The sequence below is a fragment of the Antedon bifida genome, chromosome 6, assembly GCF_963402885.1.
Source record: "Antedon bifida chromosome 6, ecAntBifi1.1, whole genome shotgun sequence".
NCBI classification, from domain to species: Eukaryota; Metazoa; Echinodermata; class Crinoidea; order Comatulida; family Antedonidae; genus Antedon; species Antedon bifida.
The window spans coordinates 10,198,270-10,225,005 of NC_136231.1; the positions used below are offsets into that span (position 1 = coordinate 10,198,270).

The window sequence follows — 26,736 nt, forward strand, 5'->3', positions numbered from 1 at the left end:
CAATGGCCACTATTCCTAAGACAAACTATACCACATAAAAATGGTCATAACATTTCTGTCACACTTTCACAGATGTATATTGATGTAAAATCGAAATATGACAAATTAGTATTAAATGAGAAGCTCATGGAAAAGAAGTTGAAGGAAATGATACCTGCTGTATCAACAAATAATGCTGAGACTCAAGTGGACTCAACCGCAACTGGCACTCAGGTGGGCTCAACAGCATCTGACACTCAGGTGGGCTCAACCGCACCTGGCACTCAGCAAGCCTCATTCACACCTGAACAAATACCAATAACACCTCACTCTCACCCAGAACCATTGGTAGTTGACCATCATAGATTATTATTAGCAGGCGACAGAGTTGAAAGAACCAGTAGACCAAGATATAGGAGTCAAACCTTCAGTGGAATTAGTGTAAATGATATACGTTATTCTGGACTTGATGCAGGAACTACAATGGTAAAGTAATAAATTAGATTTGTATTTATTTAATAAGATTTATACATACAAAGCGCAGTCGATCATGGTAATGAAAGAAACTGTGAGCCAGATTGTAAAGCTGTTTGTTCATATTAAATGACTGTATTAATTGTTTTAAGTTATTGTTTTCTGTCCAGGATGAACAAATAAGACATGACTTAAGAAGAAAGGAAAAAAAAGTGTTAGAAGAAAACTATGAAAGAAAGATGTCTGATCTCAGAAAACTTTTGAAACTGAAGGTAATGGCTGTATTGCTTGTGTGTGTTTTGATTATATTTAAAGTTTTATATTAAAGTTTGATAGTGTAGACAGACCTTTAAGTATAATTGAGAATGTCTCATTTATTTTAAAAATTACTCCATGGGCTTATATACATTAACACTTAAAAAGTTTACTTGGATTGGATAGAAAAAAATCGAAAACTAACATAAGCTACAGTATATGGGGACAAAATGTTAAGGCGTTTAATGTTTTATAACAATTACTATACTATTACTATACTGATCAATAAACTGGAAATAAGCAGACTTGGGTGGTCCAACGTTGACAATCCCGAATACGATGATACAATAGGACTTGTAGGTACATTATCCCTCATGTAAACTGATGTAAGCACTGCAAAGTAAAATTAAAATGCATTACATACTTTTTGATTACAAATTAGGAAATCCAGAGTAAACAAATTATGATAGGCATCAAGGTAGCCGTAATTGTAATTATTCTGTAATTTTTCGGCGGATTAGTAGAATAATGAAGAATACCAGAGTATGCCTAGAATAAAAACATAGCATAAGGTTATAGTAATGATCAACTTACTTTACGAATAATTCGCATTCCCATTGTTACAATACAGGTGGCATAGCCGATGTACGATTTTGCACGCTAAGAATGAAAGAAAACGAATAAACGTAGAGCCACACAAATTTTACAAAAAAGATATAACAATGTAGTTCTATAGCCTACATAAATCATCCTATAAATGTTTAATATTACAAATGGAAGTTAACTGAAGTAATCTACGACCACGTGGCTTTTCTTTTACTTAAAAATTGTGCCTACCCTATCGACTCACCTCTCTAAATGGTAATGCTGCCGTTTTTTCTTGGTTCCTGCTTTTATAGTCTTAATGATGCCCTCTGAAAATTTCATATTTCATAGCCTTTTGATCCAGAGGTAATTTTTAAAATATTTAATAAGTCATAATTTAATCAATATTTGGTTTACGAACTTTTTATATAGACCAATTGACCATCTTCCTTGCAAGATTGATGTTGAGTGCAATTCACACCAATCAGAGGTTGTACCACGGTGTGCATAGAGGACAAACTTTTTGTTTTTGCCTTTTATATAGCTTATTATTATTATAGTATATTTAGTTAAGCTGCGGCATTTTTAATCATTTTGATCTGCCACTGAGATATTTCAGTGTATTTCATGTTTTTTACCTATTATAGAATGAAGAACTAGAAACAATGAGAAAAGTGCATAAAAAGAGGTTTGATCGTTTGAAGATTTTGCAAGAAAACTGTGCTATTCTGAGAGAACAAATTAGTACTTATGATGAAGAAGAATTGTAAGTAATATCATTTACCCTGAGAACATCTGCCAATGTAATCAAGGCTAGAAGCTTTTAAAGCACATTTTTTAGAGACTTATTATTACTTGTACTTTGTTCAACTCTTCTTGTTACTATAGGAAAACTTTGAATTCTAGAAAACATGTGAGGACAAGTTCAAAGCAACTTCAACAAGAAAACAGTGATACAGTATGGAATGACCTAACTTACTACAAAGAAAAATATACACAACTCAATAATGAAAGGCAAGACACTATTATTGCTTTTTGTATTTTTTTAAAGACAGGTGTTGCTAGCTCAGCTTACTACCAGCACAGCGCTCACAATTAATACGAAATGCCCTGGCAACAAAATAAAAAAAAAAACGTAAATATAGAATATGGTGAACTGAGACAAATTTGTAGGCAAAGGTTTTCCAGTTTTAAATGAATGTATATGTTGTCCTGATTTTGTACAACAAATCAGCCCTCTGTCATCCACCACCTTCATAGCAAATGAGCATAAATAGCCTACATGTGTTAAAATAACTTGTTTTAATAAAAAGTCACTGCACCCCAGACGTAGTGCTGGATTAAGTCTCATAAAATAATCTATTGGTCAGTCATGCCCACACCAATGTGTGTGAATTGTGATTAGCTGCTTGTAGTTGGGCTTTGTCAGTAGTGGAAAACTTGTCACTTACATGATAGAAGATCATATTGTATGTCTACACTATCAAACTATTTTGACAAAAAAAGTGTGATATCCCCAAATATGATAGTAATATGACATCATTGTATCCATCACATCACATTTTTTGTCATATATTTGATAGTGTAGACAGAGCTTTACAGTCTATGTTGAATGCTGCAGCCTGATGTTTTTTTCAAATCCAAAATAATCAGTTGTTGTAGTATGCAGTCAATAACCTTTATTTATTATAAAACCTGACCATAGAGATTCACAATTTAGTTACATTTATAGTGTAAAACTGAAGAATACAATATGTTATTGATAGGAAAATAGGATAAAAATAATTTTATAGGAAATATTATCTTAATTGCTTGTAAAATTTATATTTTTATACTCAGAATTGATATACATGAAGAAATTGATACTCTTCAAGTGCAGACAGCAGCTGATGCGAGTACAATTGCTGATTTAACCAGGTGTCTTGAACAAGAAAGACTAAGTGAGTATAATGCATCCAAGGATATTTATTTATAATTTCATCTATGATTCTTTTACAAATTATTATGTAGACAATGGAAGAAAATAGCCGTGTCTTCTCATACATTTTTAATGAATTATATAAAAACAAAACAAACACAACAAAATGGATTTAATAATTATTCTAAATTCAAACAAATAATTTTCATAGAGATACAAGCATGCTTTGAAAAAGAAAACAAAAACTTGCAACTTTTCCAAAAGGAACAACGCAAATTTGATGACCAATTAAAAAAGGTAAAGTATTGCCAAGGTAAACTATATAAAAGATTGCTTTGTATAGTATAATGACCAAATTACTTTAAAGCTACATACATGCATTTTAAGGTGGGCTGATGGCGACATGTATCACAACACAACTTTTCTCAGCGCATCACAACACTAGAGTGCTTATGTCTACCTTTTCGAGCAATTGATGAATGGAACAAACTGAAAGGGACTGGTGTGCGAGCTCTATGTCCGAATTGGAACTGATTGTAACTAGTCATGGTTATCATGCCGCACATGTTACGCAATTCGCAGTGTTTTTATAGGAACCAGTTTTTGCAAGCGTTATATGGTAACTGATCGGTATTGGTCGCACACATGATGTGATTCAAAGTTTCATTTGGATTTAATTCTTTTAAGTTCTGGAAAGAGTAGAACATGTCTAACTCAACACAACTCGACTATATATCGGTATCTTTACTTATATTATATAAAACATCAAGGCAATTCAAAGGCAAATAAATAATAAATCAAGACACACATCTAATTCATTTTATATTATGCATATAGTTACAGAATAAAATGATAGCGGTTTCTTCCACTTATCTAAATTGTTGATATTATATTTTTTCTACAGAATAAACTATTAAAGCAACAACTTCAACAAGAAAGAAATGAAAATAAGAAACTTACATCTGATCAAATACAACTAGAAAGAGAGGCAAGGTAACAAATTGTCACGTCATACTTGTGGACATGATGATGTCATATCACTACCATATTTGACCATATCACACTTTTTTGTCAAACTAGTTTGATAGTGTAGATAGAGCTTTAGAACAATGGGGTTTTTTTTGTATTTTCTCTCTGATCTTTTTCCTGATGATGATATGTGGGTTTGTGTGTGTGTTGGATGATAAAGCTCTTTATTATATTATTACCGTATATGTTGGTTGTTGCTTAATAAATGGTGTTATACCTGTATGTAAATTTCAGATCTGCCAGAGCTGATTTGTGTACTGTAAAGACAGACTTTCTTAGCAAAGAGACAGAGGTACAGCACAATAAACAAGAAATACACAAATTAAAAAGGAAGATTAAACGTAAGAATAAGAAATGGAAACAGTATAAGGCAGACAAACATTTGGCAATAAAAACTCCTAAGCAGGTAATGTGTTATATTCTCAATTATAATTTTTTTTAATATTAATGTATGTATATCTTTATATTGAAAATACTTTCAGTAAAAGTTGAACAGTTAAAGATATATATATATCTCCCTGAAAAAAATGTTTTAATTATTTTTGTTGAATATTCCATTTTAATTTCACAATGTCATAGTTATTTACTTTGACCAAATATGGGACCGGGAAAAAAAATTACCTGAAAAAACTGTAATTTAAAGCAAAAGACCAAACCGGTCTACCGAAGATGCTGTATCGATCACTTTGCATAGGATCTTAGAGCATCTCGAACGTGATAAAAGATATGCTAGGATTTTATATATAGATTTTAGTTCAGCATTTAATACGATTGTACCGTATAAGTTACACACTAAGATGGTTGAAATCGGTTTCGATATTTCTATATGTAACTGGGTGTTAAACTTTTTAACTGATCGACCCCAACGTACTAAAGTGGGTACCATTATATCAGATAAGCGTATTATAAATACAGGTGTACCACAGGGCTGTGTACTGTCGCCCTTTCTTTTTACTTTATTTACCTATGACTGTGTTACCTACTACAGTAACTGTCATATCGCTAAATTTGCGGATGATACTACCATTGTAGGTCTAATCAATGATGACAGTGATGAGTCTAATTATCGCAAACAAGTTAAACGAGTTGTAACAATCTGTTCTTGAATGTATCTAAGACTAAAGAAATGGTTGTAGACTTCCGTAAATCACTTAATGTCAAATATCCAATATTTATTAATGGTATATCAGTTGAGTTTGTAGAAGAATTTAAATTCTTGGGTATTTATATTTCAAATGATCTGAAGTGGCATATTAACACACGTAACATTATTAGAAAGGCCCAAAGAAGAATCTACTTCCTACGTAGACTTAAATCATTTGGTATAAACTCTGAAATAATGTCGTCCTTCTATAGGTCAGTTATAGAGAGTGTAATAACGTATTCTTTAACGGTATGGTTCGGTAGCGCTACCGATAATGAAAAGCGTGACCTAAATAGAATAGTCAAGACCGCATCGCGTATAATTGGATCTGCACAACTGCCTTTGGAGAACATATTTTCGGATCGTCTTCTGAAAAAGGCAGTGGCTATCAAAGATGATCAATTTCATCCGGCCTCTAGTATGTTCCAGTTGATGCGCAGCGGTCGGCGATTTCGTTCTATTAAGGCCAATAAGGCACGATTTACAAACAGTTTCTTTCCAGGATCTATTAGAGCCTTAAACTTGATGTAGACACTTGTTTGTAATGTTTCTGTTTTTGAGTTCGTGTTGTGTCCGTTGGATATTGTGCTCCGCCAACAGAGCAAACATAATTTCTATGTTTTTTTCCTAAAACAAATGATAATAAATGAGACTTGACTTGAAAAAAAAATAGTCAAACTGGAAGTCAATGTGTTTTTGTCTTTTTACAAGTGAAAACATTTTTTATTTTTTTTTACGGATTCAGTTAAGTAATTAACTTTATTAAAACTGTGAAATGGCCTATTTAAAGTCTTTTTTTATTTATATTCATTTTTAATTTTTTTGGGGAACAATACATCTTTAAAATAATTTATTTTTTGTGACTTAAATGGTGAGAATATTTCGCAAGATTCACTAATTATTAGATGATAAAAAAAATTGAATAATATTTTTTTCAAAGTATCATTTAAATTTCAACTCTAATATTAGTGAACCTTGATGGAAATAAAATAACCAGAGCTGCGTACACGAGCAAAGATGTATACAAATTATTTTGGATATCGGGGTTCGTACGGGTTTGGAAAGTTATGAAAATTCAATTTAGTGTTTAAGGTCCTGGAAAATAGAAAACGTAAAATATGAATGAATAAATAAGTGTTAATGTCTGCAAAATGATAACAATGTTTGCATTTTTTGTGGAAAAGCTATGGAAATTTTCAAGAAAGATAGTTCAAACCTAATTTAAAGTCATGTTTAAACAAGTAAATGATTGAACATACATCTTTTTACTTCCAGCATCAACTTTTCTTGAATAAATCCATCTTAAAAATGAGGAAAGTTTTTCCAGAATTTGAAGATAACGAATGGGAAGATGTGCAGTCTGATAGGTAAGACAGTAACTCTATCATGTGTTGTTTTTATGTGATTTATTTTTGGCTCAATGATATGTTTGTTTTATTATTCAGTGATGATGTTGTTAGCAGTAACCCAGAAAGTTTAGGACAGCAAATAATGCGGTCAGCAAGCAAGTTGTCAAGGAGGAATCTGTCAGGTCTAGTAAAATCACCCAAGTCACCGCGAGAGGTAACCATACAAATTGTTCATAACCTACTGTAAAACCTTTTTGCCACTTTAATACAGTAATTGGCCAAATGGTTGTAATTGTATTTTGTCTTGTACTCCAGTGAGCAGTATCATAAAAAATGTCTATAATAATTGTGTACATTATTGCACATTATTGGTAAACGTGAACTTCACTAGTATTAGATAGGGATTAGAGAATGACAACAACAATGCTTTGAAATAGTGTGACCTGTAGCAAAAATTATAAAGTATAATTGTTATAATTAAGCATATTAACACATTTTCTTCCTTTCATATAGTTAATTTCTGTTGAAACCTACCTAAGGCGGATGGCTAAGGCATACAAAGGCAAAGAAGCAGAGCATACAATCCAAATATCTGTAGCAACTCAGACTGAACGAGGTATACAATACATTTGAATAATTAAATTTCTTTAGTTTTGTATGATAACTCTACATTAACTTGTCGATTATATTTTAATATTTAATATATGTTACAATACTGACATCTGTGGATCCAGCAGTGAGCAAATAAAGTGTGCCCTCAAAATAATCAAATACATGCTATGGAAGCCATTAGATAGTACAGTAAAACCCCACAATTACCTTAGGCACTTGTTGAATGGCATGTGATGCCTACTTCACCAATTAAAAGACAGGGATACACTCAGGTGTGTTTAAAGCAAATTTGTTTCTATGTATTAGTGCTTTCAAAATTCCAGGGTAAAATAAGTGTCAATTTTATTTCATTTATTTGTTTGACAAAAAACGTCTGGGGCTTCTAAATGAAGCTCTATAGCTTGTAAGCCAGAATAAATAAAGCTTTTATCCTTATATGCAGTTCAAGAAGCAGAAATTAGATTCTTAAAAGAATCTTTGCTTGAAAAGAATGATGGAATAGCATCAATGGCAGACAGTGAAGGTAGCAGTTTGAGTACCATTGTTACTTCATGTAAGACAAATTGTATTCCTATTTTTTGTGTGAAGATTAAATAAAGTCATTTCTAGTAATGAAAGATTTTTTTAATGATAAACAGGACAGAGAAAATGAATCATACAGTAGTTTACTTAAAATTAAATAAAACTTTTTAATTATTTGTCACTATGAAAAATTATTTACCTATTGATTCTGTCAGAATTTGTAAATTAAATTGGTACCTCTAATATGGTAGCTGTTGCTTTCACTGCACATCCAATCATACACTTTAAGAAATCAGAAGATTCCTCTATGTTGCTATGTCGTAGACTATATTGATATATTACTTTCAGCCCCTAAAGTTGAGAGACAACACACAGCAACTTCACCACATTTACCACTACCCAAGTTACAGAAAATTCTTGTGAAGACATACTGTGGAAAGGCTGGGCTAACAGACCAAAATATCTGCAGTTTGAAGAACAGACTTGCATCCCTTCAACAACAGGTAAAGATTGCATATTATATACAATAGAATTAAAACTGGTATTTGCCATACTTACCCTACTCAATTATTTCTTGCAATTGTACTTTTGTGTTTATTTGTATGTGTGTGTATTTGTATGAAAGGTATATAAATCCAAAGGCGATTTACTGAAAAAATGACAATGCTGTGGGCATCAGTCAATTGAGATACAAAACAAAATAAGCAAAAAAGCTAAATCAAATCATAAAGTAAAACAGCCAGAAAATTTGCAGTGCAAGTCAGTATAAAAAAAAAATTATATTTCATACTATATAGTATTGGATTTATTTTAATGGGATCTTATTTGTAAATTTTATAGTAAAATACACATTGGCCTTCTACAACTTTTTTACATGAAATTAACTATACAAATTTTGGAAAAAATAATTACTAGCTGAAATTGGTAAATTGATCTCAGGCCTGAATGTGTGATGTGTAAAGAGAATTGCAAATAGAATTGATAGGTCTGTCTGTTTCAAAGAAATTAGCTATAATAAGAGGTTTCATGTAAACAGCATCAATAGAGGAATTTTAAAAAGGTATACTTTGCGAGTATTTTTTTTTAATTTTTATTTCCAAACCCAACCAACAGCAAAATAAATTCGCCAATAACAGGAGGGTAAACACAAAACGGATACAAATACATGAACAATGCCAACAAAAATAAGGTAGCATTAGAAAATTATAAAATACTTAACACTTTGTTCTTAAACTGATTCAATGAATCAGAAAAAATATCAAGGCCATCATCAATAACTAAAAGAGAATTATATAATTTACTTAGTCTACAAAACAATCCATTTTGACAGACATTCACCCTCCTAAAGGGAACATGAAATGTGAGTTTAGATCTTAATCTACGGGAAGGAACATGGATAAAGAAACAAGAAATAAAATTACAATCAAAATTACTATGAATGGAATTATATAGAAACTTAAGATCAAGGTAAGCTCGACGTAATTTAGGTGAAAACATTTAACCGAATAAATTTGCTCAGTTTGCTTATATGAGACAAACCGCATGAAACGATAATGGAACTTTCAATACGATTGACATGAACCACACTAATTGAATTATAAATAACAGAACCGAAATCAAGAGAAGGTCGAATTAGCATCTGATAAAGAGAAATTTTTGTTTTGGGGTGAAGATCCTTACAATTTCTCCACATGAGTCCCAACATACGGTTAGCCCTTTTAACGGTTTCATTAATATGAACAGAAAAATTAAGTTTAGAGTCAACATAAACACCAAGATCTTTTTGTGTAGGAACTCTTTCAATGAAATTATCAGTAATGGTATAATTTTAAAAAATAGGAGATTTCTTGAGGGTAAAACTTAAAATTTTACACTTTCCAGGGTTGAGTTCCAATCCCCACTTTTGTGACCATTCACACAATCGGTGAAGGTCCTCTTGAAGGAGACTTGAATCCTCTCTGGAACTAATTGTTTTATAAATTTTAAGATGATATAAAGATGGTAGGAATATCATTAACGTATAAATTAAAAAGTAAAGGGCCTAATATAGATCCTTGGGGCACTCCCGATTTAACAGGAAGCAAATCAGATGAAATACCGTTAATGACAACTCGTTGCTGTCTGTTGTCAACATAACTAGAAAACCAGGAAAGTAAATTACTAGTAATGCCAAAATGTTTTAATTTTAAAAGTAGATGATTATGGGGAACAGAATCGAAAGCTTTGCTAAAATCAGTATAAATGGTGTCGCATTGTTTCTTGTCTTCGACGGCTTTATAAGCAGTTTCCATCAGGCTTGCAAGATTGGTCTCGCATGATCTATTAGGCACGAAGCCATGTTGGAAAGGGGTAAGAGCTGCCGAGACATGAGTCCAAACACGGTTAAAAACAAGTCGTTCAAGGACTTTAGAGATAGTCGGGATGACTATTGATTGATATTGATTGACCGCATGATTTAGGAAGAGATAGCAGAGTACAAAGGCAATACAGCTGTTAGTATGGTTTGTTATTCACTCCATGCGATTGGTATATAACACTATATTTTGTGTTTTTAGGTTATAGCAACAAAAAGATCAAAGCGCATTCTTCAACAATCTGTGGAACAGTTGACTGCAAAATGTGAGCTACTACAAGCTGATTTGAGCCTATCCAATCAAAGGTTGAAGATAAGCAAAGAAACCATAAAAGTACGTATTTCTACTATACATATACAGTACACAACATAAAGTATTTTTTCACAAGTAATGTGGCATGCAAACCACTGTTTATTTACTATTTGTTTAGTAGTACACCGTGAAAGGGTTACCAATTTTATACTATCTTTTTTTCTTTTTTCTCCAGAGGTTGACAAGAGAAGTTGAGCAGAACAATGATGAAGCAGAACTTGTCAGGCAGCAAGTTGAAATGTGCTGCAAAAGACCAACAAGCAGCACAAAACAACCCAAGCATACTGACACTGATTGGAAAGAACTGGAATTACGTGCTAAGGTATCATTGCGTTCACAATCCTTAAATTAAGAAGCCTGAAATGGAGTTTTTGGTGGTTATGATGCTTGCCTTCCAGGGTCCTGGGTTCAAATCAAGGAAATCTAGATGCTGAGCTCCAGACATTAAAGGGGTTTTCTGTGGCTGCTACACTATCAGTTCCACATCCCTTAAACTTTTTGATTTTCAATTAGCCAACAGGAAGGGTGACATCTGATTAATTACTCAACACCATGACGCAAAGCTACTCCACAGTAGTTACAAACAATTACAATAATGATGTTAATATTAAAATCTAAAATTATTAATATGTAGATTGTGTAATTGTTGTATTTTCCTGGGTGGTCAACTATTCCATACATTAATTTGAAATACTGTTTACATTCAGAACCAGTCTATTGAATTATCACAACGGAATGTGGTGGTGAAAACGCTTAAAAGTGAGATTGAATCACAGGCTCAGCAGATAAAGACTCTTCAAGATAGGCAAGTTACAGTGCTACATGATGCATTTGATTCATTAGTAAATTAAAAATAGGTGTATTAAAGATGTATTGTCCCCCAAAAACATGAAAAATGAAGATTAATTAAATCAGACTTTGAATAGGTTATTTTGTAGTTTTAATAAAGTGAATTACTTCCATAGAAAAAAAACGGAAAAAATAATGTTTTCACTTATAAAATAACATGATAAATGGTTAAATTCAACCAAAAATCCATTGGCTGGCAGCCAATTTGACCATTTTTTGCTTTAAATTTCAGTTTTTTCAGGTAAATACATTTTTTTTTTATCCAATTTTTGGTCGAAGTCAATAACTATTATGTGACATTAAAATGGCATATTCAAAAAAAAAATGTTTTTAATTATTTTTCAGGGGGACAATACATCTTTAAGCTTTATGTTTAAAAAATCTTAAAATTAATATTCCCTCTAAATTAAGATATCATTTTTAGTGTATAAGGATTTTACTTTACATGGCACACACATTTTTTTCTACCAATGAATTTGGTTTTCAAAAGATAAACAAAAATATTAAAATTGAATAGTCACTCCACATTCAATCAACTAATTAACTGTGTGGTCTTGGCACATGTCGAACACATACTGTGTACTACTGTTGCCATCTAGTTCTCCAGTGGAGTAGAACAGTTAAAAAGACAGTGCGCACCTCATGTTGATTTTTAATGTGGATCAGTCAACAACGTTGCAGGGCAAAAATTCTTTCATTCAATATAAGTATTCTTACTTTATGAAATATATTAGGATTAGTCATAATGAACGTGATCTAAATCAAAAGAGGTCACTTATGGAAGATTTGAGAGCTAGAGTGAAAGCCTCGACCAATAAAGACAAGTCAGACAATGTCTATCTGGTAAGTAATCTTTAGTTTCTTCTGGAGCATAATAGATGTTTATACTGTGGCTGGTAATCCAATTAGATCAAATTTACCAAACATCAAACCATATCTATATTTTCATAAAGATTCAATAAAAACAAGCTGTCACACAATTAGAGTAAATTTACCATCTATAATTGCATAATGTTGTAATCTAATGTAAAACATTATATTGTATGCAATTGTTATTATTTACATTCTTAATGCGTTTGTACAAAGATAATATTCACTGGTGAAGAATAGAACTTTGTTCAATGGAGTAGGCAACAGGCGGCCCAAAAGTACATCTATTTGCCCTGCAGCTACTGGTAAACAAATAAATTATATAAAGACTAAATAAAAACAAATGTTTTAAAAGGGTTAAAAAAAACAACAAAATTCTTCAAGGACTTCATTCCATGGACTCCACCCCTTATTAATGGGAGTTCCACAGTGAGATCAAAGGTATTTTGTTTATAAACCACAGTGGAGGTACCTGTGCTATCTGCATAGGCGGATCCAAATTTCAAAGTTTATAATGCAAAAGCTGAGACTGTAGGTTCATTTCATTTTTAGGCCTTAGGGCCCTCCTATTTTAAAGTACTTGATCCGGCACTACAGTAATCAGAATGGATAATAATAATCTACATTATCACTTGTCCACAGAAAGACTTGGAAGACAAATTACAGGATGTTTCTGATGCTTGTGAAAAAAGAAAAGTAGAAGTGAATTCATTACGAAAAAGACTGACAACAGTAACAAAAGAGAAACACACCTATGAAGTAGTGAATCAGCAATTACAAGATGAACTAAAAACATTTGTAAGTACATATGTTGCCACATCTATATATTATGCTTAATTCTGACATAGACGGCACAATACAAAAACTTCTGTACATATCTCCGTATTGAAAACCTACCCTATTTATCTCCAACATTTTTGCGAAATTTAGATTTTATAACATGAGTGTTTACCATTATGATATTGTTCCATAATTGTTGGTTAGAAAAACAAAATTAAGGGAATTTAAATCACCATGTAATTTTGATTGGCACAGTCAAACTTGCTTCCAGGTAGGTCCAATAAACGACTTGTGGGTCACTAAGTATTTGCTTCCCTATTAGAAGTATGCCATTGGTTGCAGCATTCAATGTGGAAATTATGTACGTGCGCACGCACGCACACACACATGCACGTATGTATATTTGTATGTATGTATGTATGACAATCCAACATAGCCAATGCCAAACTTTTTTTTATTTTCTATATTTAGTTATTTAAAATGTAATTGTTTTGAAGTCAAAATGTTTATTAAAAATTGTTCATTCCCTACAGAAAGCAGAATTGAGAAAAAAGACTACAGAGAAAAATGAAGCTGACAAGATGGTTGTGGATCTTGAGGCTACAGCTGTAAATCAATTGCAAAGCATGAGTGAACACATTGAGAAAGTAATAGCTTCAGCTGACAAGAAAATTCAACAAGAAGTGTTGAAGCATAGTCAGTTAAAGCTAGTGTTGGAGGTAAGCTATACTCATATCAGTAGCTTCTTTAAGAACCTTGGGTAATAAGGTCTTAAAGCTTGTGTTGGGGGTAAGCTATACACATACCAGTAGCTTCTTTAAGAACCTTGGGTAATAAGGTCTTAAAGCTTGTGTTGGGGGTAAGCTATACTCATACCAGTAGCTTCTTTAAGAACCTTGGGGTAATAAGGTCTTAAAGCTTAATTGTATTGGGGGTAAGTTTATATTCATACCAGTAGCTTCTTTAAGAACCTTGGGGTAATAAGGTCTTAAAGCTTAATTGTGTTGGAGGTAAGCTATACTCATATCAGTAGCTTCTTTAAGAACCTTGGGGTAATAAGGTCTTAAAGCTTAATTGTGTTGGAGGTAAGCTATACTCGTATCAGTAGCTTCTTTAAGAACCTTGGGGTAATAAGGTCTTAAAGCTTGTGTTGGGGGTAAGTTTATACTCATACCAGTAGCTTCTTTAAGAACCTTGGGGTAATAAGGTCTTAAAGCTTGTGTTGGGGGTAAGTTTATGTTTATACTCATACCAGTAGCTTCTTTAAGAACCTTGGGGTAATAAGGTCTTAAAGCTTAATTGTGTTGGGGGTAAGCTATACTCATATCAGTAACTTCTTTAAGAACCTTGGGTAATAAAGCCTTTACCACCGTCAAAGGATGATTGATTGTGTGAACACTATGACTTAGTAAGGAAGGGTTGTGTGTTTGACAACTGATCATGATATTGTGGGTTCGAATCCATCGGTTTCACAACATTAGGCGCTTTATAAATCCAGGATATTATTATTATTTTAAAAAAATCTTTTTAGATGTTAGCTGGTGAATTCTTAAATCGGACAAAAGATGCAAGAGAATTGGCTCATCAAATTAAAAAGTCTTTAAGTGTCAAAGTTAAAATGGATGAATCAATGACAAAAGCTCAATCGATAGCTTCCTCAATTTTGGACCTGACAGCATCGGATGTTGAGGAATTGATGACACTGGAAGATGCTGAGGAGCATAAAAGATTGGTATTAAAATATAACTATACAAATCGTTCTGCAACAAAATCTTTTAGCATCGTAAACGCCTTTATTTTAAAGCAATATGCAAACAGTGAGATGATGAATGGTATTTGATGTGGTCAGAATTACGTGATTTAATCTTGCCCAAAATGTTCTAAACATACCATAACTCCATTGATTGTTCATTGTAAAGGCTGTGCTGAGTTTTTTCTTGACAGTAGCCTGTGGATCAACGCAATTTTTACTGATATTTGCTTCTTTTTCGCCAAGTGGTTAGGCCGCAGATTAGTTCTGGAAACCGGATTTTAGTCCCAAAATAAAAAGTTTGCAAATGCATATTACTAAGTCAGGAGTAAAAATATAATCAAATTTTTAAAAAAGACAAACAAAAACAAGCCAATTTATAAAGTAATTTTAAAAGCATTTATAAATTAGAAACGTAAATTGGTACACCTCTGCCATCATGGTATTATTTATAAAATAGAATGTATACTGTTTTGAAGTGACACTCTACTAATCACTGCATTGGTTGGTTTTATATAACACCTAAATAAATTCTTGTCATTTAATGGGACGATTGTGGGTCACATGTGGTGCAGTAGTACGCACTATTGAACGGTCGAAAATAAAATCTTTTCGCAATTGGAAAATATTATTTTTGTACTTCCGCCGCGAAGATTGAATGTTATATGACTGGTTTCGTGATGGAAGTACTGTACATTTTTGGAGAGATTTAGACAAAACAAAAGCATTTTCCTTTGTATGATTTTTATTAATTAAGATCTCTACAAGACATGTCTTTATGGCCTAGCTAGGCCTAGGATTGTTGATTTTTTTTTTAATTAACACTCAGTGGGTGTGTTTATAAAATCCAAATAGATATTATATTTAATATTATTATTAAAAACCAAATTTCACTGTTTCAACAATGAGAGTCAATGTTTGTAAAACAAATAATGAATGTTTTATATTCATGTAATGGTACAAATAATGGCATAAGGTGAATGATGAAAGGTTATATTTCAACAAGACGAACATTCATTATTTGTATAATATTGAATTGTGTTTTGTAATAATATTGAATTGTGTTTTGTAATAATAATGTATTATAATAATACATTAACAATTAAAATTGTTTTTAGGAGACGGAGCTTATAAAGGAAAGAAGAAAAGATGAAAAATGGATGAAACTATTGGAAAGTTTAATCAATTCACAGGTAAGGGAATCCTTTGTCATATATGATCATCAGATGAACAGCGTCCAGCTAAAGCTCTGTCTACACTGTCTCAAACTAAATGTAACCATATATGGATGTGATGTCATATCACTACCATATTTGGGCACATCACACTTTTTGTTTGATATTGTAAATACGCAACCTTTTCCAAACAATGGCAAATTCTGAGTTTACTAGTGTAAACTAGACAGTCCTAACAAACTTCCCAATTAATACAACTGTTTTAAAAGAAATATATTAAATTTATTTTCAGACACCTTTGGCACAAAAGGTCTTCCAGATGCTTATGGACAAGATCATAGAACATGATAAATTACTCTCAAAAGTTGAAAAAGAAACAACATGAACATGGAATACAGTGTATTTTTATGCATGTGAATATTTTTATCATTTTTGTAATATTTTTTATTACGGTAGATCAAAATAAAATATTAGAATATAGTGTATCATATTGCAATGATTGATTGCTCAATAATGTGTATCAAATTCATAACAGCCTTGCCACTAATGTCAACCTTAACGACAATATCCCTACAATTGTTGACATTTTGTAAAAATAATGCATATATGTTACTTTAAGAACATTAAACCAGGTATGATAAAAAGAGATGAACACTGAACTAGGGTCATTCTGTGTCAAATCAACCAATGCCCGTGCATCATGGGCTGGCGATGTTTGTTCGTTGTTGCTTTGATTCCCATATTGAATCATTATTATTGAGAGTTATTAAATACGTTATTCGCATTACATCGGTCTATGTGTGATCTTTAAAGTTTTGGCATATAAACCTTCAACCTTATTGGCGTGGTGGCAGCCCATCCATGATATTCTACCGCATAAAACCAGTTATTAGTAGGTTGTTGAACCTAGGCCTAGCCCCCAGACCATAATCTACGACCAGTCAGCACATATAGCTGGTACGATGGTGAACATTAACAGAGCTCCTAAACAGTGGAGCCTAACCAAAACTGAGACAATAAACTCATTAGAGTCATGGCGGCAGAACATTATTTATACACTTTCGTTGTATGACAATTTTGCTCCATAGACCATTCTTGATGGAGACTGACTGAGCCAGTGTAGCAGATAACCAGAGAGAACAGGCTGCCCTACGCGTGCAGATCAGACAGTCTTATCTCAACGTTTTCCACAATCGCCATACAGCATGTATTACTATTGACAGTGGTGCCACTGGTAATATCATCTCCCTTGCCGCAGCGACACCTCTATCAGCCGAAATTAGAGACTCATCTCAATCAGCCCACCAAGTAGATGGCTCATCACCATTGAAAGTTGTTGGCGAGACAACAATCACATTTTCCCACAACCACGTAAAACTTCTCTTTGATGGCCTCATAGTCGAATGACTCGATGTTGATATTCTAGCAGGCACACTCTTTCGGGAAAACAATGACATTGCCATTCGTCCAGCGAAACGTCAGGTGGCCATTAGGAACACTTCTTCTTACACGTACGGTTCTAAGGACACAACTAAGACCCCTGCCATTCGTCGCGCCCAAGTATTGCGCACTCCTAGTAGCTTAACTACTCTGTGGCCGGGAGATCTCAGAAAACGTTCCGACTCATGATAATGAACCTTGAACCTCGTAGTTATACTCCTATCTGGCCAGATTCACATCACTGACGGAAAGATTTGCATTGAAAACAATACATTACCTCAGGTTCTTAAGCGAAACGAACAGTTCTGTCAGATACGCCCTGTCTATATTCCGGATGATTGTAATACCAATGATTGCACTCATAAACCTACTGTGAACAACAGTCCATTACCATCCACAACCCAATCCACACTCAATTCATTGCAGGTTCACCTGATCATAACAATTTATTTAATTTTTAAACGAAGAGTTCGATGTTATTTTTGACCCGAATATGAAATGCTATAATGGTGCAGCCGGTCCCTTCCAAGTCGTCGTTAACATGGGCCACCACAGCGAAAGGGCGGACTTCCACAGTATTCGCAAGACAAGCTAGTTGAGCTTCAAGAGAAGTTTGACGACTTAGAGAAGATGTCACCGCCTTTGCAGATGTTGGTCGATACGCGAAACCTCAGCCTTCACTAATGCATGACTCTGTACTTCATACATTATCTCTACAGACCTCACTAAGGCATTTTATCAGATACCGCTTTCCAGCGAATCTATAAGTACTGTGGATTGGCCTCTCTCGGTACATTAAGGGCCAACCCACATCGTATTTCGACGCTCGCTATGTGTTCACCCCCTAAGATCTCACACGGGTTATCCCCAATTGCTCTTCCATCCTTAGACAATGATGTGGCTGGCCGGCAGAATCATGTGGTGTGATGCTCTCTGTGAAGATTTTCAAACCGCTCAAAAATTGCTCACAACCAGTCAAACAATCACGTTACCCCATCCAGATGACCAGCTTTGGATAGTCACTGATGGCTCGGTAAAAAGACACGGAATTGGGGCGACACTATTACATGTGACGATAGTCTGTGGATCATTACCCTAAAAAAAAATTTCAGCCAAATCCATAACGTGACCCGTACCACCATTGGTTGATTTGACACGGAATGACCCACTACTTTGCGTCGAATGTCCTCTCGTGGACAGTCTTAGCATAGCTAGGCTTAGTATTGTAGGCCGAGCTGGTAAAGAGCGGTGTCGATGTATGAACATCCTACGCTAGCTATATTCCTAGCTTTGCTGAATTGCTTTTCCTTTCCTCTGTAAATACAAATTAAGGAAGACCTGGTATTTTGGCTGAAAAGTTATGGTTCTTCTATTTATAGTGAGTTGCTTAAATTATTAGAATTGACTTATTTTTCACATTTTAACCGTTTAAAGGCGAACAAATATATTTATTTTTAAATAAAATGTAATGGTTTACCTGTCTGGTGACATCCATAAGTGTCTTACTCAACCTTGTATTATGACTAGGCTAATTGTAAGCCATCCACCGCCATCAGTCATGTCATGGAAGGATGCCACTACACTTGACCACAGTTTCGACCGTAAACAGGCCTATTAAATTTCTTTGGTACGTTTCTACCTAAACATAGTTACATTGTAATACTTGCCTAATAAATCCTCTACAAATTTAAACCACTTGCGAAGTTGTTTAATTGACTTTTAAATTAAATATTACACCAACTAGGAATTGAATTGTCCGACAAAGTATCAGATATTGTATATCTTTATTTCAATTAAAAACAAAAAAAAACTATAAAAACATACAGTATTTTACATTCGTTAAAAAAATATAAAAGAAAATCCTGGGTGACTCGCACCCAAGTGTGTCATATATTTTATTGCCAGCTGCATTGCAGAACCGGTTTATAATTGGATCCAATGTTTTTTATACTAGACATACTGTAGAAATAATTATAATTTCATCTGTAGAAGTTAAACTCTTCATGATAGAGTTTTAAAAATGTAAATCTTTTGTTAAGTACAAAAAACATTGTTTTTTATGCTGTTTAGGTGAAGATTTTCCTGTTTAAACCTTATTGTGATACATTTTTTTTGGTCAGGTAGATTAGCATTATATAAACACATTTTAAATTATTATATAAAGTAACAGAATTTAGAATACTTAACACACACACTTCTTTTACTTTACAAAATATAATGATGCAATATTGAGCTCATTCTTTATATTATTGGTTGTCCTGTTTTCCTCTCTGGTGAAGATGCGAGCAAGCTAAAATATAAAAAAGAATGTGTTGCTTTACAATTCTTACATTTCTTAAAATACATGAGCATGTACAACCATGGGTTTTTCCTCCATGGTACAATTGTGTTCAGTTTACAAAATAATGAAATTGAACTATGAACTCACTTATCATGATAATATGACATTGCTTTTGATTTTCCAGGACTGGAACTGTATCCCACACTGTAATCATGGTCTTCACTATAAGCAAAACAAATACACATACATAAAGAAAAAAATAGTCAACTGGAAAACCCATATTTCTGTGCATTCTTTGTTTTTGTTTTGGGAACAAAATACATTTTTAAATACTGTAGTAGGATTTCATTTTATTGCCAAAATACAATAATTATGGACACAAATTATGGATGACCAAAGCAACTACAATGCAACACTGTCAGAAATTCATGATCTGGTACGCGCGGCGCGCTGAACATCCGGTGATTCGGCTCCTCGAAGAAGACGAATTATTATTTATTCAGCCTACCTGATAATATTATTCATATTAATGTAGGCTTATTGATAAAAATTCTTCTGTTAATTTAAACGACCTAGGCCTAAGTGAATATTTTAAATAATGTATATTTTGCTATGTACAACTTTCAGTTTATTTTTAAACATTTATTAGATCTGTACATGCTGCTGGACATATAAATATTTTATTTTTTGTTATACGTACAGCTGCTGGAGGAGATTAAGGTGTATAAAAAGTAAGCAAAAAAATACACCCCTTCTGGACTAATTTTTACCCCATGTTACAAAACCAACAATATAATATTTCTTACTTCAGAGGTACAAAAGATTCCATATAGCTCTTCTCGTGTTCAAAGAGAGGTTGTAATCTTCCAAACGATCTTTCTGGATGTTTTGGTGTTCCACCGAACATCATGTTCTATAAACAAATTTTAAAATGTATATAAATAATTACATAATAAATCCAAAGGCAAATTACTGAAAATAATGACAATGCTGTGGGTATCAATGGCTGGATCTCAATGGAGATACAAAATAAAATAAGCACTGAAAATATGACAATGCTGTGGGTACCGGTGGCTGGATCTCAATGGATACAAAAAAAAAAGCACAGAAATAATGACAATGCTGTGGGTATCAGTGGCTGGATCTTAATGGAGATACAAAAAAAAAAACCACAGAAAAAATGACAATGCTGTGGGTATCGGTGGCCGGATCTCAATGGAGATACAAAAAAAAAAGTAAACTGCTATTAAATCAAAATGATAAAGTAAAACAGCCATAAAAATTAGCAGAGCTAACTAGCCCTTCATCAGTAACAGTAAACAGGTTGCCTTCTACCATCTATGTACCCTTTGTTTTCAAATTTGTTTTTGCTTTTTTTAAAATAACATTTGTTTTATCCAATTTGTTGATAAATGAAATGAATAAATAGATTGTTGATAAATGAAATAATACCTCATCGTGGTATTCACGTCTACAAGCTGAATTCAGTTCAATCTTTAAAGTACTAATGTGCTGTTTATTGGAATCTATTTCAGATTCAAGTGCTGCAATCCAAGATAATGTTGTCTTTTGTGCTTCAACAAATGTCTCAATCACATTCTGCAAACAAAGGCTGTCATTGTTAACTCCAAAATGGAGGTTACATCGCCAAGGAGACTATATTTTTGTCTGCGATATTTAGGATAATGTGATAACTAAAAGACGAATTTTTACTACATTTATACCACATACAGATATATGGTCATGGAAGACTACGTTAAATTTTGGAGGCAATTTGGACCAGGATCCCAATTCTGGACCACTTTTTTTAAGTGTGGGCAAAACATAAAACTCCCTGTTTAGCCTACACTGTAGTTCGGTATTTGTGGAAATGGGAATTTTCAAAAATGAAAACTGCATAATCCAACCTTAGCAAAAGGGTATTCTAATTGTTCTATTATTATGCAAAATTTTCATTAAAAACAACCCACATTATTATGATACATATTAAATTTGACTGAATTAAATTTAAATTTATTTCAGTTTGGTATTAAATACCTTCAACATTTTTACTTCTGGACTTGGATTGACTACTTCTAAAACCTGTCTGTGCATTTGAGACAGCATCTGCAAATAAAACAATGAAATGAAACAAATATACAGCTTGCAATCATACAAAATTAAAAGATACAACATTGAATGTCCTACCTTATTTAGAATGTCCTCAACCATCTTGTGATCTGTTCTTAATATGATGTGTCCTTTAATGTCTGCAACATTTACTTCAATAATCTTCAAGTATGATGCCACTGCCTCCTTCTCTCTAAAAGTCAATTTTTATTTAGTCAATTTACTAGTAGGCCAAACATATTATACAGTATTATACATGCGAGTCTCCCAATTAAAGCTTGATCTTCACTATCAAACTAATTAGACAAAAGAAGTGTGATGTGGTAGTGATATGATGTCATTGTGTCCATATATGGGCATATAAAGTTTGACAGTGTAAACAGAGCTTAAGGTACGAACATTTTCATATATATTTTCTAGTTGAAAATAAACAATTGTTTTTGAAAGCAATCATTGGTTGATGTTTCATATAAATAAATGCTCTACCTAGTTCTATCTTAGGTTTCATGGTATTACTCAAAGTAAAAACTGTAGAACAAGTAGATTTTTTTGCAGAAATCCTATAAGTACAATCCTATAAGTGTTTCCAATTTATTTTGTATGTATAACAAAGAATTAATTTGATTTGATTTTCCAAAATTGATATTCCATGCATTTAAACATAATTATTATTAATACTTTGTTGACATTAAGAGCACATTCTCTGTACTGGCCAGTCTTTCAGTCAGTTCCCGTTTTTCAACTTCTAATTGTGACAATTGTTTGTTCAGTTGTCTTGTTGACTGGTCCTTCCGACGCAACTCCATCTTTGTCTCCGACAAACCCTAAATTTGAAAGTAAATAATAAAGTGTACAATACGTCATATCCAATACAATTGCTCATAAATGCAGTAGTACATACAATGACAAAACAACTACAATATTTTAAACAATAATAATATTGGAATATTTAAATAGGTAAATTGTAAATAGGTAAATTGAAAACCCCTATTATTGTATGTCCATTTGAGAGTAGTGTCTTGGAAGTTGGACTACTGATCATGAGATTGTGGGTTCAATACCCACATTGCATTGCTTGTATCCTTAGGCAAGACACTTTACTTACGTTTGCCTCTCTCCACCCGGGTGTACAAATGGTTACCTTGGTAAGGTCAAGACACAAATTAATTATGGGAGTATGTTTCCAAACGAATAGTAACGGACGGAGTGACGCTGTTGACCTGCGAACCTGTGGTGTTACTTGTGTTTATTATTTGTTTAATTGATTATTTTTGCTGTTAGTTTGGTGCGAATTTGTTACTTCATTTGTTGCTGGTATCGTCCGTCTGTGATTTGACTGTTTTTAGTGTATTTTCTGACAGTAATTGATCGCTGTAACTGTAGGCCCAATTCGACGATGCGCTATACAAGAACACGGCTCCTAGAGCTGAATACCGGGAAGTCTAGTCGCGAACCACCTGGCTCCACCCTGGAATGCCTAACGGCTTGCAACGCACCAAGGCGTTTGCTTAATAATAAATGTAGGCGAGGTAAACGCGGAGGAAGGAAATTACGTAGGAAAATTTCCGTTATTGAGAATCTAGTGACTATTGAAACTGTCCATATACCAAGAGCTAGTGATGTATGTCCTAGAATTTACTTAGCTAATGCAAGATCCATTAAAAATAAATTAGACGAATTTGAACTGACTCTGAATAAGAACAAAATAGATGTAGCTGTTCTAACAGAGACCTGGCTCAATGTTAATACGGAGAAAATTGCAGAAATCCCGAAATTTGTTTCTTGTGCCAAGAACAGATCTAATAAAAAAGGTGGAGGTGTGGCCATCTACGCCGGTAATGATATACAAATAGATCCTGTAATTGGACATGCGGATTGTTGCTTCGAATGTCTCTGGGTAAAAGCCACCCTGCCACGCAGATGTAAACAAGGTCATCATTTCTACTTTGGAGGCATTTACTTCCCGCCGTCGGCTCCAGCTGGGGATAGTCTGATTGAACATATCATTGACACTATCGACACCATTCGTTTGGTAGATAGTTATGCACCCATTTTTGTGCTAGGTGATTTTAATCAACTAAACACCGACGACATTGAGACGCGTTTAGGATTTTCCCAAGTAGTAAACTTTCCAACCAGGAAGGGCGCAATTCTCGATAAAGTTTTCATGAACTATCCAGATATATATACTGCACCCAAACGACTAGCCCCATTAGGACGCAGTGATCATAACGCCATCCTGATACATCCTAAAACAGAAGTACCGCGAAATATGTGTCATAAAATTAAAACTCAACCGTACCGTGAAAGCTCTGTAAGATGTTTCGGACAGTGGGTCACAGCATACGAATGGGATAATGTGTACAATATAGTTGATGCTGAGTCAAAAACCGACGAGTTTATCTCTCTGCTAAATGGAGCATACTTCGATAAATTTCCAGTTATTACTAATCGTGTGAGAGAAGCAGATCGACCATGGATGACATCTAAAGTCCGGAATCTACTAGATACTCGACAGAAATCGTATGAAAAACATGGCAAAACGCAGAAATGGAGGAATCTCCGTAACATGGTGCAAGCTGGAATTAGAGAAGCCAAACAATCGTATTATCGCAATTCCCTAAAGAATCTAAAGTCTAACAATGCGGCCAAATGGCATAAAGGGATTAAACAACTCTGTAACATGAAAAAACAGACTACTTTTAGTATGCCTGGCCATTCCGATGAAGATATTGCGGAGAACATTAACAGCCATTTCTCCAGTATTTGCAATAAGTTAACACCATTAGATATTAAAACGTTGCCTGCCTATTTGCCAGCAAATGATGAACCCCCATTTATTTTTGTCGGGCAAGTAAAAGCATTACTTAGCAAATTAGTTCCAAGAAAGGCAGGTCACCCCGAGGACCTACCTGCACGGTTAATTAGAGACTTTGCCCCTGAATTAGCTCCACCAATTACTGATATTTTTAATTGTGCCCTTAAAGAAGGAACATTCCCTAGCGCCTGGAAAAAAGCAACCGCCATTCCAATTCCTAAGGTTAAGAGTGTTAAATCACTTAACGACCTAAGGCCGATTTCCCTTACCCCCATACTAGCCAGAGTCTTTGAATCGTTTTTAGTTAAGTGGATTGTCGAGGATATAAATATTAGCTTAGATTCTAGACAATTTGGAAGTAGGAAGAAATCATCGACATCCCATTATCTTATAAGCTTAATTGACTCGGTGCTCAAAGATCTTGAGTGTGGTGGAACTTACGTTAATCTGTGCGCAATTGATTTCACCAAAGCTTTTGACCTCGTTGACCACTCCATTCTTATAAAGAAGTTAATCGACATCGGGGTGAGGTCGTCTATAATTCCCACCATCTGCAGCTTCCTCACTGATCGCACCATGAATACCAAATATACTGGATGTACATCTACTTCTAGTAAGATAACCTGTGGCGTCCCGCAAGGGACTAAGCTTGGTCCCGTGTTATTCTTGGTGCTCATTAATGATGCATGTGTCGGAAGCTGCAGAAGGTGGAAATACGTAGACGACCTCACCCTGGGAGAGGTAGTTAGCAAAGGAGCAAGGCCTGCAATGCAAGAGATGCTTAATGATGTTAATGATTGGTGTAGAAAGAATAATATGATCCCAAAGCCCTCAAAGTGCCATATAATGACTGTTAACTTTTTGAAAGACATCAGCGTTGACGCTGCGTCTCCCATTTTTAATCTAAATGGCTCCAACCTTGATGTAGTAGAACATATGAGATTGCTTGGCGTCACAATTCAAAGTAATTTGAAGTGGGACCTCAACACCCAAGATATCGTCTCACGGGCATCAAGAAGACTCTTTGCTCTATGTATTTTAAAGAAAGTCAATGTTGTTCTTGATGACCTAATCACTGTGTACACTTCCTACAATATATATTTTTTTATATACGGCCATACTGCGTTGAAACACCGGTTCTCGTCAGGTCACCGAAGTTAAGCAACGTTGGGCCTGGTTGCGTTCTGGATGGGAGACCGTCTAGAAATCGCGGCGGGTGCTGTATATACTGGAGAGTGATGGTGTAATGGTAATATCGGACTAGCATGTGATAGGCATGGGTTAGAGGTTATCTGTACCATGCTAATTGCATCCTTAGGCAAGATGCTTTACTCTCATTGCCTCGTCCTTCGGATGGGATGTAAAGCCGTTGGTCCCGTGTACTTAACAGTGCACGTTAAAGAACTTGGTACACTATTCGAAAAGAGTAGGGGATCGTCTCCCGGTGTGCTGATCTGGTAGGCGCTGCACTGCTGGCTGCCGTGGGTCCGTGGAGGGCCTAATCCGAATTTCCTCAGTTTCCAGTTAAGCTTGAGGACAAATATAATTACCTTTACCTTTACCTACATTAGGCCCATCTTGGAATACGCTTGCCAGGTATGGCATGGTGCTATTACCAAGAAAATGGCCAACAGCATTGAGACCATCCAGAAAAGAGCATGTCGAATAATGTTAGGTGCTACCTACATTTCCTATGACAATGCCCTAGAGGTTACAGGGTTACCTTCTCTCGAAGCAAGGAGAGGCACTCTTGTGTTGTCCTTTGGCAGGGGGTTACTCAAGTCCAACTGTTTTCGAGACATGCTACCTCCTTGCCGCCGCGGGCAGAAGAGAACCCTTAGGTCTAATACAACTAATACAACCGGAAGTCTTCTTCCCCCCAGGTGTAAAACTGAACGATACCAAAGGTCTGCCATACCTACGATTGTTAAGTTTATTAATACTAACTGATATTGGTAGATTTCCATGATTATTTTTCACTTTCTCGATGCCGTTTCAACCTTTTATAATAATTTTAATAATGTATATACTATTAATAATCTTAAATAATAATAATAATAATAATTACGTACTTAATTTTATTAACGAATTATATAGTATTTTGTGTTTTATAGTATATAGTTATTTTTCT

At 34.2% G+C, this 26,736-nt stretch overlaps 2 protein-coding genes and 1 pseudogene across 3 annotated transcripts in view; 2 read left to right on the top strand and 1 right to left on the bottom strand.

Annotated features, from left to right (window-relative positions):
- The window catches only part of LOC144845310 (centlein-like), a 33,015-nt gene extending 16,573 nt beyond the window's left edge, over window positions 1-16,442 (top strand). Inside the window, exons 13-34 of one of the 2 annotated variants that reach the window (XM_078702544.1) lie at window positions 73-465; window positions 606-725; window positions 1,941-2,059; window positions 2,182-2,307; window positions 3,133-3,233; window positions 3,423-3,508; window positions 4,116-4,204; window positions 4,475-4,646; window positions 6,660-6,751; window positions 6,830-6,947; window positions 7,247-7,349; window positions 7,788-7,898; window positions 8,216-8,370; window positions 10,423-10,554; window positions 10,709-10,855; window positions 11,241-11,338; window positions 12,117-12,225; window positions 12,895-13,050; window positions 13,566-13,751; window positions 14,564-14,764; window positions 15,901-15,975; window positions 16,250-16,442. In XM_078702544.1, coding sequence (XP_078558670.1) covers window positions 73-465; window positions 606-725; window positions 1,941-2,059; window positions 2,182-2,307; window positions 3,133-3,233; window positions 3,423-3,508; window positions 4,116-4,204; window positions 4,475-4,646; window positions 6,660-6,751; window positions 6,830-6,947; window positions 7,247-7,349; window positions 7,788-7,898; window positions 8,216-8,370; window positions 10,423-10,554; window positions 10,709-10,855; window positions 11,241-11,338; window positions 12,117-12,225; window positions 12,895-13,050; window positions 13,566-13,751; window positions 14,564-14,764; window positions 15,901-15,975; window positions 16,250-16,342 — 2,982 coding nt within the window. In that variant the 3' untranslated portion in view covers window positions 16,343-16,442. The remainder of the gene's footprint in view (window positions 1-72; window positions 466-605; window positions 726-1,940; window positions 2,060-2,181; window positions 2,308-3,132; window positions 3,234-3,422; window positions 3,509-4,115; window positions 4,205-4,474; window positions 4,647-6,659; window positions 6,752-6,829; window positions 6,948-7,246; window positions 7,350-7,787; window positions 7,899-8,215; window positions 8,371-10,422; window positions 10,555-10,708; window positions 10,856-11,240; window positions 11,339-12,116; window positions 12,226-12,894; window positions 13,051-13,565; window positions 13,752-14,563; window positions 14,765-15,900; window positions 15,976-16,249) is intronic. The other variant, XM_078702545.1, reaches the window with a different exon arrangement.
- A 2,722-nt stretch (window positions 16,443-19,164) lies between these two features.
- LOC144845309 (coiled-coil domain-containing protein 171-like) overlaps window positions 19,165-26,736 on the bottom strand; it is a 43,872-nt gene continuing 36,300 nt past the window's right edge. Inside the window, exons 24-30 of the mRNA XM_078702542.1 lie at window positions 22,466-22,611; window positions 21,866-21,980; window positions 21,716-21,784; window positions 21,131-21,277; window positions 20,485-20,591; window positions 19,826-19,900; window positions 19,165-19,687 (exon numbers count right to left, since the gene is read on the bottom strand). Coding sequence (XP_078558668.1) covers window positions 19,639-19,687; window positions 19,826-19,900; window positions 20,485-20,591; window positions 21,131-21,277; window positions 21,716-21,784; window positions 21,866-21,980; window positions 22,466-22,611 — 708 coding nt within the window. The 3' untranslated portion in view covers window positions 19,165-19,638. The remainder of the gene's footprint in view (window positions 19,688-19,825; window positions 19,901-20,484; window positions 20,592-21,130; window positions 21,278-21,715; window positions 21,785-21,865; window positions 21,981-22,465; window positions 22,612-26,736) is intronic.
- On the top strand, window positions 25,713-25,833 carry LOC144846699 (5S ribosomal RNA; annotated as a pseudogene).